Source organism: Oncorhynchus gorbuscha, linkage group LG04, assembly GCF_021184085.1.
Source record: "Oncorhynchus gorbuscha isolate QuinsamMale2020 ecotype Even-year linkage group LG04, OgorEven_v1.0, whole genome shotgun sequence".
Classification (NCBI taxonomy): Eukaryota; Metazoa; Chordata; class Actinopteri; order Salmoniformes; family Salmonidae; genus Oncorhynchus; species Oncorhynchus gorbuscha.
The window spans coordinates 36747731-36760283 of NC_060176.1; the positions used below are offsets into that span (position 1 = coordinate 36747731).

General features: G+C 44.3%; 1 protein-coding gene across 3 annotated transcripts in view; it reads right to left on the minus strand.

The window, feature by feature from the left end:
• The window catches only part of LOC124034022 (tight junction protein ZO-2-like), a 101582-nt gene that overhangs the window by 13734 nt on the left and 75295 nt on the right, over window positions 1-12553 (minus strand). For all 3 annotated transcript variants that reach the window (XM_046346656.1, XM_046346655.1, XM_046346654.1), the window contains exons 8-14: window positions 8412-8508; window positions 8020-8168; window positions 7709-7772; window positions 6957-7107; window positions 6534-6642; window positions 3964-4183; window positions 181-365 (exon numbers count right to left, since the gene is read on the minus strand). In XM_046346656.1, coding sequence (XP_046202612.1) covers window positions 181-365; window positions 3964-4183; window positions 6534-6642; window positions 6957-7107; window positions 7709-7772; window positions 8020-8168; window positions 8412-8508 — 975 coding nt within the window. The remainder of the gene's footprint in view (window positions 1-180; window positions 366-3963; window positions 4184-6533; window positions 6643-6956; window positions 7108-7708; window positions 7773-8019; window positions 8169-8411; window positions 8509-12553) is intronic.

The following is a 12553-nucleotide window of genomic DNA, read 5'->3' on the forward strand; positions in this document are numbered from 1 at the left end:
GGCAAGTCAGTTAAGAACAAATTCTTATTTACAATGACGGCCTACCCCGGCCAAACCCGGACGATGCTGGTCCAATTGTGCGGCGCACTATGGGACTCCCAATCAAGGCCGGATGTGATACAGCCTCCCTCTCCATGTGTATAATTTCCTGTGTGGTTTCCCTGTGTTGATCAGACCCACCCTCTCTGAGCACGACTCTCTCGTACGTAGGGAAGCGTGTGGCGATGGGCGTAGCGCTGACATCCTCTCTGCTCTTCCTCAGCTCCTTCCTCTTGGCTGCCCTTTGACCTCTCAGACGCCAGAAGTCGGCGCGGTCTGTGCCAGCAGCCTTATGGGAGTTCTGTACGCTCACCATCTGATCAGCCCTGGGAGAGAGAGGGGGAGGGAGGGAGAAAAGGAGCAATAAGAGATGGGGATTATGAGGAGAGGTTAGAAAGGTGAGAAGGAGGGAAGAGGGGTGATATGTTTTGAAAAAGCGATGGTGAAGTCAGCATAGAGTGAGGGCAGTGTGTTGGGGTGAAAAAAAGTGTTTACGATAAAAGACAGAAAATAAAACACTCTTTCAAGTTGTTTCAGTTCAAATAACTTCCCACAGCCAAGGTCTGAGGATCTATTCTAAGAGAAGGGAGAGCCCATGGAAGGAGGAAAATGGGGAGGAGAGGAAGACATTAAAACAGAGGAGGAGATGTTGGTGTAGTGGCAGGTCAGATGAGTGGTGTGTGTGTGTGTGTGTGTGTGTGTGTGTGTGTGTGTGTGTGTGTGTGTGTGTGTGTGTGTGTGTGTAGGGATCAGGGGGAGACTCTAGTGAAGGGATCATCACCTAGATCACATATGTCAGAGTCAAGGCCCGCGGGCCACATCCGGCCCGCGAGAAGGTTTTTTACGGCCCCTGGGATGATCTTGATTTGTTATTAGAACCGGCCCGCAGACCGCAGCAAGCCGGCAGCCCGCAGATCTTTTACACGCACCAATACTACATTTCCCACAATGCAACGGTGACGCACCGAGCAGTAGGCTGCTTCATTTCAATATTTATTGGCACAGCAGTTGTCAGCATCACAGTAAAATTAACTTTCAGATACCCATCAAAAATGGCAAAACGGAAGGTGGACACTGAGAACCGGGGGTTTCAAACAAGGTGGGAGTCGGAGTATTTGTTCACGGAAGTAGCTGGAAAACCTGTGTGTCTTCTGTGTGGAGAAAGTGTGGCGGTACTGAAAGAGTATAATCTGAGACGACATTATGAAACGAAACACGCGGACAAAAACAAGAATATGGACATGGAACAAAGGCTACAAAAGGCAGAGGAATTAAAACGAGGCCTCAAATCTCGACAGGCTCTGTTCAAAAAAGCCAAATCACAAGGCCAGGCTGCTGTCAAGGCCAGTTTTATTTTGGCAGAAGAGATCGCTAAATCAGCCCGGCCATTTACGGAGGGGGATTTCATCAAAAACTGCATGATTAAAGTTTGTGACGAAGTTTGCCCAGAAAAAAGGCAACTCTTTTTAAATGTGAGTCTGAGCAGAAACACCATTGCCGAGAGAGTAGACCAGTTGTCCATCAATCTAAAAGAGCAGCTTGTGAAAAAGGGAAAAGATTTCATTGCATATTCCTTGGCTGTGGATGAGAGCACCGACATTTCTGACATTGCCCAGTTGTCAATTTTCATCCGCGGAGTGGACTCCAGCCTAAGCGTGACAGAGGAGTTTTTGGCTTTACGTCCTATGCATGGCACAACTACGGGGCATGATTTGTATGAAGAGGTGTCAAGATGTGTAAATGAGATGGAGCTGCCTTGGGAAAAACTCGTGGGTTTGACAACCGACGGAGCACCTGCGATGTGTGGACACAGGAGCGGACTGGTGGAGAAGATACGGGAAAAGATGCAAGAGGAAAACGCGACAGGTGAGCTGACAGCTTATCATTGTATCATACACCAGGAAGCGTTGTGCGGTAAAGCCTTGAAAATGGAGCATGTAATGAGCATCATCACGCGCACAGTTAACTTTATCAGAGCCAAAGGTTTGAATCACCGCCAGTTCAAGGCATTTCTGACGGAGTTAGAAACGGAGCATGGTGATTTGCCTTATCACACAGAGGTGCGATGGCTAAGCCAGGGAAAGGTGCTTCAAAGATGTTTCGAGCTTCGTGAGGAGATTTGTCTGTTCTTGGACAGCAAAGGGAAAGACACAACACAACTCCGAGACGAAATGTTTCTGTGTGAAATGGCTTTTCTGTGTGACATTACGAGTCATCTGAATGCAATGAACTTGCAGCTGCAGGGTCGGGATCGTGTCATCTCTGATATGTACAGTACAGTGAAGGCATTTAAAACCAAACTGACTCTGTGGGAGACGCAGATGCGGAAAGAAAATTTGAGCCACTTTCCCAGCTGCCAGACCATGAAAGAGAAGCTCTCTACCAGTGCGTTCCCGAGCGCACAGTTGGCTGATAAAATAGGTATGCTTGCCGCTGACTTTCGACGCCGATTTGCTGACTTTGAAGCACAAAAAAGCAGGTTGGAACTGCTCGGTAACCCATTTGCTGTTGACGTGGAAAGCTCACCACCAAACCTCCAAATGGAGTTGATTGACCTCCAATGCAATGATGCACTGAGGGCAAAATATGCGGCAGTGGGTGCTGCGGAGTTCGCCCGTTTCCTCCCGACACAATGCCCCAGCTGCGCATCCAGGCTGCTCAAACGTTGTCTATGTTTGGCAGCACATACCTGTGTGAACAACTGTTTTCTTTGATGAACTTGAACAAAACATCACACAGAAGTCGACTTACTGCTGAACACCTCCACTCAATTCTGAGGATTTCCTCAGCTCAGAGCCTTACCCCGAACATTGATGAACTTGTGGAAAAGATGGGACACCACCAAGTATCACCCTCAACCTCAAACAAGTGAACATTACTGTGCAATCACATATTTAGAGTTTTTACTCAGTTCAAGTTTAAAAGTTAAAGTTTAATATTTGTTTTCACTGCATGTTACTTCTCCTTAAACAAAGTGTTGTTTTTGATTAATAGATTTTTGCACTTTATTTTATTGTATTTCAATCCAATTATATTTTAAAAATATTTCAGTTGAGTGGATGATAGAAAATTGCTATTATTGTTTTTTCTTTGAAGTAAATTTAGCCCACTTTTGCTAAAATAGAAAATATAGGCTACTGATGGTGCCTTGAATACCGGTTTCTTTCATTTAATGTTCATGTTATGGGGATTTTTATATAAAGGAAATTTGTCTTTTGTGTCTGTTCAAAATTAAAGATTACTGACAGAGCCATAAGAAAATATTGCTTTATTTATCTGATCATATTGGAATATATTTGTTAGGTTTTCAGTAGGTTCAATTAGGTTCACTAGACTATATGCGTCATTTAAAAATTTTTCAATGAACATTCGAACAGTCCGGCCCTCGGCTTGTAGCTAAATTTTTTATTTGGCCCTCCGTCCATTTGACTTTGACACCCCTGACCTAGATTGAGCTGAGGCCCGCCAGTTGGGGAACCCTAGTGTGTGATCTTGGAGTGTTTCATCCCAATGTGGGAGAGAGATGGCTCTGATTTGACTGATGTGGCTGAACACTCCCGACAGTGAACTGATGGCCAGGGAATCGTATCGGTCCTCTAAAAGTTACTATACTAGGGCCCAATCCTGACTTGAGAAATTCTAACATAGTTTCCTCCCAGTCCATGCTCTGAGGACGATGTCTTGGACCTGAGCTAAGTGTTATGGTTAAGGTTACTCCCTCCCATTCCATCTCATCTGCTCTAGTTAGGGATGATGTCTTGGAACCTAGCTAACTGTGCTACAGTAGCTAGCTCCTCGCTGTCTCTATCTCACCTGCTCAAGTTAGGGATGATGCCTTAGGGATGATTACCTGCTCTAGCCAGTGATGATAACTTAGGGATGATTACCTGCTCTTATTAGGGATGATGCCTTAGGGATGATTACCTGCTCTTATTGGGGATGATGCCTTTCTCCAGCAGCTGTTTGTCCTTGCCGGTGCGGATGGCCAGCCAGTTGCCCAGCTTGCCATCGTAGAGAGTGTCCACCACTTTGAAGATCTCCCCTCTGGAGAAGGCCAGGCTCTGGGGAGCCTCCCGCTCATACTCAAAATGAGTCCTGATAAAGAACGAGTCACCACGACCAGATACCAGGATGTCATTGTAGACTGGAGAGAGAGAGGGGAGGAGAGAAAGCAAGAGGAAGTGAAAGAGAAATCAGGCTTCACTCCTTACAAATCCAAATGTACAATAGCACGGACTGTACATCAGTAGTCACCAACCCCTAGTGAAGAGCTAAATGGCATGCAGAGTTTTGGTCAAGCCGAACACTAACTTTCCTGAAAACCCTGTAGCTCTCAGTGACAAGGGTTAATGAACGCCAACGGGAACATTTGGTTGCTACAAGTGGTTCCTTACGACCAATGTTCCATGTCCCCCTTTCCTTTCCATGTGCGCCCATTCAGTCCCATTCTCTACAGATCACACTTGCACTCCACTACTTCCTGATGACAAAATACATTTTTCTGCTGCTCTAAGTTCACTACATACTTCAGTCTGAGACTGCCATCGTTGAAGTCGTTTGTGAAAATGTAGGGTGTTTTACAAAACAAAGTAATCAGTGATTGGATTATCTCTAACCAATCAGAGTATCAAAGCAAATGATGAATTTTCAAAATGCAGCTTTACCCACATATGTTCAACCCATCGGACCAATCAGAAGGGTTAGAATGAGTTTGCATTCTAGAAATCGTCAGCAGATTCGATGCAGATTCATTGCGGAGAAGAAACTAACATTCGTGGGCGTGGTATAGCGTTTGGCCGGAGCAAGAAGTTTAGGTAGCCAGGCAAACACCACTACCCCCGAGGCACAATCTCACACCAAGGAGATAGGGATTACGAGGAGGAGAGAGAAAGAGAGAAAGAGGGGAGAGGAGAGAGAGAGCAACAAGGGAAGAGGGAAGAGGAGAGGGAGAGTGAGGAAGAGATGACAAAGGGGTGAGATAAAAAGAGAGAGGAGGGATGAGAAAGGAAGAGAGAGATGGTGACAGTAGAGGTCAGTCATGCCTGTCCTCTCCTAGGCTGGCTGGCTGGCTGTCAGTGTGTGTGTGTGTGTGTGTGTGTGTGTGTGTGTGTGTGTGTGTGTGTGTGTGTGTGTGTGTGTGTGTGTGTGTGTGTGTGTGTGTGTGTGTGTGTGTGTACGCAGAGTTGTAGTACAAGATTTGGTGGGGTTCCAAATTCAACAACGTTCCCACAGCGCTCCCCGATAACCCAGCTGCTAGCTTTACACAGCCTGGCTGGCTAATAGACCGCACCTCCCACAATTCACTGCTCCCCGCTTGCCTGCCCTTTTGTCTGTCTGCAGATGAGGCCCCTGGTCCCTCTCACACACACAGAATGCATCCCAAAAGTAGTGCACTACAAAATTAAATAGGGTGCCAGACAACTAAGCACCCACACAAACAGGGACATAAGGTTTATAGCCTAGTAGTATACACATAGTTCACATTAACACAGTTTTTAAAGATTCATTCATTTCAAGATTAGTACATAGTACATACATAAACCCTAACACAGTTATACAGAGACTCGGTTTGTACTGTACATGTTACATGTCACATTTCAGGGGCAATGGGTTTATGAGGCAATGTTCTCATTACGTAACTTGTGTGTCCCTCTCTCTGTGTGTGTGTGTGCGTGCGTGACTGGCTGTAACTGGTTTCTGTGCCGATGGGCAACAAGCTGCTGTCTCTGTATCACACTGACACAAAGTTATTGTATATGTGTGTGTGTACTTGTCTGCATTTGTGTGCGATTTGTGCGTGCGTGCGTGTAGCCCTGGGGTCTGACCCGCAGTGTTTGTGTAATGAGTAGAGAGGAGCGTGGAGAGGACAGTGTGCACTACTCTGCTCACGGGGTTATTCCACTGTTCACTTTAATCCTCTCATATCCTGCTGCATATAGCACCTATTCAACTAGACTGACTAAGAAAAAGGACTGACCCACTCTCCCTTTTCTTTTTCCACCAAGCTGTTCCACATTGTTCATTTGTAACCCGGCCCAAGTTTAGTAGCTCAGTTAGGGAGCATGGAGATTGTAATGCCAGGGTAGTGGGTTCAATTCCCAGGACCATCCATATGTAAAATGTGTGCACGCATGACTAAGTCAGCTTGGATAAAAGTGTCTGCTAAATGGAATATATTATTATTATTATATTATTGTCTTGTCAGGAAATATTTCATAATTTCGTGAACGCTACAATATTCCCCTGAAATGAAATCAGATTATGTGGATAACTATGAGGGGCAGTGTAAGATTAGTGCTTTGGAACTCTCTGGAAAACGATAGAAGTCAAGAACCATAGAAGTGTATATGGAACCTATGTCGTATATGGAACCTGTGTCTAGAGCCCTCTGAAGTACTATAGAACCAGGAAACTCTGGGAACCCTGTGAAACACGAAGACCAGAGAACTCTTTAGAACTCTGTGAGAATCTCTAGAACCTTGTAGAAGCCTCACCATCAGGTTTACTCTGGGCCAGTATGGTAACGTCCTCTCCTTTAGGAATCTCCAACAGGAACAGAACAGCCTCTTCTCTCACGATGCCGCGGAAGTCAACGCTATTCACCTGCACACACGCGTGCGTACACACACACACACACACACACACACACACACACACACACACACACACACACACACACACACACACACACACACACACACACACACACACACACACACACACACACACACACACACACACACACACAAAGGGTTCATGGGGAAATGAAGGGTTGTTTAATTGACTGCAGTTATCAACACAACAGCTTTCAGAAAGTTGGTGTTGACTTTACAGATGTACAGTATTTGCCTTTGGTGTCCAGGTTTTGTATTGAACTCAGATGTTCCAATGCCGTTCACGGTGCCAAAGATGGTTACCTTCATGATTTGGTCTCCTGTGCGTAGCCCCTCCTCCTCGGCAGGACTACCCTCCTGGATGCCAGCGATGAAGATGCCCACATCGTTACCCCCCGCCAGCCTCAGGCCCACACTGTCCCCCTTCTGGAAACTCACCATCACTGTGTTAGCGCTGAATGGAAAGCAACATTACAAGTGGTTACATTAGGATCAACTCTGTTGGTGAGATGCTTTGGAAACAAAAGGTGGTGGAACTTTCTTTACCCCAATTGAAACACTAGCTTAGGAACTATCCTTTTGTAAAAAAACAAAAGAAATATGCAAAAAACCTATGTTATTATCAATTTTAGTTCTGTCCCTTTAAACTCAGACATGGAGCTAGTTGTTGGTAACAGAAGTCCTGATTAAGGTCAGACTACGAGGCAGTTAGTCTGCAGCTAGTTGTGTATTCTAGGTTTCACCTGCAGTAGAGAGAGGAGGGTTGAGACACTCCTTCCTTCCCTCAGACTACAGACAAATAGTGCCTGTCAGCACACCCAGCCCAGCGCTAGGAGAACGTAAAAATAACCCTCCCTCCCTACGGACACACACACACATAAATGCACGCACACACAGCAGAGAGATGGAGCCATGGATGCATCATGAATATGAATGAGGAAAGGAGAGGTAAAGAAAGGAGAGGAGAGTCCACCTCTGACTCTCCCTCTTTCCATGTGCTAGCCTGGTCAGTGTTTCTTATAGGGCACTATAACTCTGGACAGCGATCTACTCACCCATAGAGCTCTTCATCCTCTGGGCTGGGGCGTAGCAGAATCTTAGGAGTAATCTTTGCTGACGCTGGTAAACAAGAAACACACATACATGAACACATATAAACAAATACTGATGGGTGAGTTCTCATCAATGACCACCCGTACTGGTTGATTACATACTCAATCAATGACAGGCTAGATAATGCCAGGCTGAAAAGCTGTAGACTAACACCTGGTTACGAATGTTATACGATTTAATTTAAACAAGGCGTAGGTAGGATTTGAGGACACTTTTCTAGATGCATTGTGGATAAAATATGCATTGTGGGTACCTGGTTGCTCGTCGAGGCGTGGCAGCCCCTCTGAGGTCAGTATGGCAGGGCCCGGGGCGTTTGGGTCCTGTAGGGGGGGCACCCTAAAGGGCGAGGCCATGGCAGACATCTTGGCTACCCTGGGAGAGTCTTCCAGGCTAGTTAGAGGTCTGGGTGGGAGGGACACAAACTGGATAGGTTGGACACTGTAACAAGAACTGTAACAGTACCTCACTGACCTATTCTGAAGCTCTCCTCTCACATCCATCCACCCACCCACCCACCCAGGACAGGTTGGACACCTAAACAATACTGCAACAATGTAGTGGTTATATAACACAGTACAGGTACAACAACTTTAATAATATATATTCATCAACAGACAGGTTCTCTTCCTCCACCCACCCACCCACCTGGGGTTCTCTCTCTCGTTGGAGGAGTGGGAAGATGGGTCCGACTGGCGAGATCTACGGTCCTCCTGTGGGGAGTAGGACTCCATCTCTGAGATATCTGAGAGAGAGACAGAGAGAGAGAGAGAGTGAAACATAGGAGATTAGAGAGACAAGGAAATCATATGGACTGTGTTCCCTTCACCAGGAGAACTTGTACACCAGTGGAAACCTGATTGGTTGCCCCAAGCAGAATCACCAGTCCCCTAGCTGTGTAGGAGTCAGATATAGGTAGAGTTAATGAAGCATTCTCTGCCTCTTTACAACATGCTCTGAGTGACTTCACAGTATATACAAAGTTCTGTACTATACTGTCCGGCCCATCTAAACCACAGTAAATACTGTAGAGTATATTAATGTCATTTTAAACCAGAGTATACAGTATACTGTCATTCTAAACCAGAGTGACTGTTGGACATTCTGAAGATTTGCCATACAGTACATATAGTATTTAGTATGCAAATATGATATCTGTGACTCATAACAACTGAAGATGTTAAGTTTCCAGATCTGTGTTGCTATGTATTCTATGACTAGATAGATATGTAGTAGATTGTCTGTATGGTTTCATAACAGTGAAATTAAAATGTAGTGAGCAACACTAGGCCTTAGTACACTACTGACATTGACAGACTGCACTGTACAGTACAGCGATCTAACAGGCCTCAGTCACTTTGTTCTGTCATCTATGTTCCTGTTCATTCCCTCTGATGTCTCTGCCAATGAGAAGCCTTTCATTGGTCTGTCATGGTTTTGATCTTCTAAAACTGTCTCGGTCCTAGATGTGGGACTCGGAGCAGTGTTCTAAAGAGTAGGAGGAGTGAAGAGGGAGAGTACAGAGAAGCCTGTGGAAAAGAGGAGCTTTTAACAGGCTTTGAGAGGACCCAGGTGTTAGAGCGAAAGAAGGCGACAAGAGAGACTGTGAAACTGCCCTGTTCAATAGATAGATAGACACATCATATCTAGTGCCCTGTAACCTAACCATGAAAAACCCCAGGCCCATAGCACAGAGTGTTTTCAGGTCAATAAAACTCTGGGCCCTAAACTATTCCCCCATAGCTCTATGGCTTTAGCACTGTCTCGGGCGTAGCAGTATATTCAGTCTCACTCCATTACCAAATACATTTTTCACATTTAATTGTTCAATTAGAAAGTGATTTAAGTGAATTTGTTAGTGGGGCCGACCATGGTGATGTTTTCTTGGGACAGTCCATTAAATCTCTATTAATTAAATTACAGTTAGTCATTGAGACAGACTGTTACTGTAACACGTGGTGGTCTAGTGAAGAGCAGTGGAGGGGAAAAAGTGATGACTCCATGGTCCTCATCAGGGAGAGAGAGAGAGGGGAGATGGGAGAGAGGGAGATTGATGGAAATATGGAGGGAAAAAGACCATAAGAGCGAGGGAGTGAAGGAACGATAGCAAAGGAGAAAGAAAGAGAGCGATAGAGGGAGGGAGTGGCGAGGGAAGTCGTTACTGTGAGTGGTGGTGTTGCATCTGAAAGTGCATGATCCTGTTGCATCAACACTCCTCGGCTCCTGTAAAGAACTTCAGACAGACACAGAGACAGATAGGCAGACATACAGACACCGAGGTAGATAGACAGACTGACAGATGTCTGAACAGACAGACATGCCTCTCATAACAGCAGATGGTATATTTCCAGCAGGAGAGCCACACATACAGTAACAGGCGGGCTTATTCACGGGTGGATTGAAACATCGAAACATGAAAGCCACAAACAGGTAAAAATTAACACAGCTAGTTGATTGGTTGGTTGGTTTAGTGCCGGTGTGCATGTGTGTGTGTGTGGAGTGATCTAGTGGTGCCTGGAGGAGTGGGTATGCTCAAATTTTGCCCAAAATTTCCCAAACGCCTTGTGTGAAAAATTTAAAAACAGTGACAACCGAATGTCCTAAAATGATCAATCTCATATTGGTCTTTCACAGTCAGGCCAACCCAAGCAGTACTGTGCAAATAGTTGGCCTATTATTGAAATAGATATATGAGACTATCAACTGAGTCAGAAATGTACGTGTACAGTATCAGACCCCCTTTAATTTTGAAACATTTGCATGCTTAAAACATAAATAAAAGTTTATCAACATTTTAAGCTAAACATTCTGATTTGTTCTATCAGTCATATTAATTGATACAGTGTATACCTCCACTACAATACTTTGATAAGCAGCACAAGGATTAAGAAGTGAGTATACGCAATGCCCACAAAAAAAGTGGTTATATGGTGTACACTGTACCTGCGTATACCCTCAGTTGTGTAGTGGAGGGTCTGTTTGTTAGATTTGAGGGTCTGTTTGTTAATATGTACTGAACAGAGTGGTCTGTTTTTGTACTGTGTGCGCTGCCCCCTCCCCTCTCTGCTTTCCCTCTTCTCTCTCCCCCCTCTTTAATCAGAGTACTGGCAGGGGCACAGGCTGGGCGGCTAGGACTTTGGCATGGGAGGAAAGAGAGATATAAACAAACCAAGCTAAAAGAGAAATAACAGGCCGATAAAATCCACCGTCGGAAGGTTTTAACTCCGGAGGGAAAGCACGCAGGGTACTTTAGAGTAAGGGTTGAGATTACGGTCTCAGAGGGACAGGTCCTCCAGGACCCCTCCCCATCCCATCCCGACAATCTCAACTGGATTATATGGAGGGGTGGGGTGAGAAAGTAGTGGCGTCGGGATGTTTAGTTTATGTGGAGGGGTTTCTAGATAATAGTGGAATAAGGAATTTACTGAAAGACCTCATCCAAAACGAATGGTTTATGAGGAGACAAGGCAGTAAGGATGCAGGCAGTAAGTGGGTCAGCCAGTGATCATGTTCTTCTCTGTTCTCTATCCAAATCCTCAACTGCCCTCCTATTCCCTGCCTTCAACCACCCACTACTTCCTGGTAATCCGCCTATCAGAGCTGGTTTGCCGTGACAGGAGACAGGCACGGAAATCAGGTTTGTTTTCATAGGCTGGCCTGAGATCAGTTTATCACACATACCGCCACAATGACAGGAGGATACCATGTCTGTAATGTTAATGATTAGCCCTGAAAATGAAAATAATACTTTGTATGAAATGGTAATGTTGTATGTTAAACTATGGGTTAAAATACTGACAATTATTCACTAAAATCCTAGTGTTCAACTCCTGTTAATACTGAAAGAAGAATATTAATGTTGTTACAATGGTTAAGTTGTTGCATGTTTTTACTAATGACAGAATACGCTCAAATATGTATCAAAGCTATAGATAGAGTAAAACAATCACTTAAAGTGGTACAAAGCTTGTACTGCGTGAACTTTTAAGTACAACTAAAACCACAGTAAAATATTTGTACTAAATGTACAGTAAAAAAATGTGATATTTGTTCCATTGGCATTATTCAACCTACTGTCCTTAATAAATCACACAGTGCAAAATAGATAGTGATTAAAATATTTTATTGGTTTTTAGGAAAATATTAAAAAGTTAAAGTTTAATAGCAAAAAAGGAAGTGCAAAGTGTAAAAGCTTTACAACTTGCAGTAGTGTAGTGGTTGGCAGAGTTCATTTTTACAGTTTAAAGGCAACCAATGCAAACATTACTGTTGTGACTCTCTTGGGTGGTCCTTCATCTAAAAGAATGACATTTTATCTGGAAGAGAGAAGACAAAAAATAATTTCTCTTTTGTAGGTTACGATTGAGGAAATCTATTTTTGTTGTCAATACTTTATATTCATGGTCTGTTTAACTTCCTAGTATGAGAGTAAACGTCCAAAATGTTTACCCTTAAATAGCGTACTTAGGCTAGTAATGACCCACTTTAGGTCACTATGTCCTGTCTGTACATTAAGAACATTAAGTCTAATGAGAATGGACTCTATAACCTCTGTGTGTGTGCGATATGGCAGCTGCAAGCAGAAACGTGACACTTTCCAATTTCGTGTCCCATTTGTATTTTTAACCCGTTGAATGCCAGATATTTTTACTGCAACAGGGCCGTGGCCTGAGTTGGTGGCTGTCTACTCTGGAGGAATGTTGAAATAATGCCATTGGATACTTTTGAATATCGTTTTCTATTGATAACAAATCTGAGCAAACTTAGATATCTTCACATAAATCCTAAAC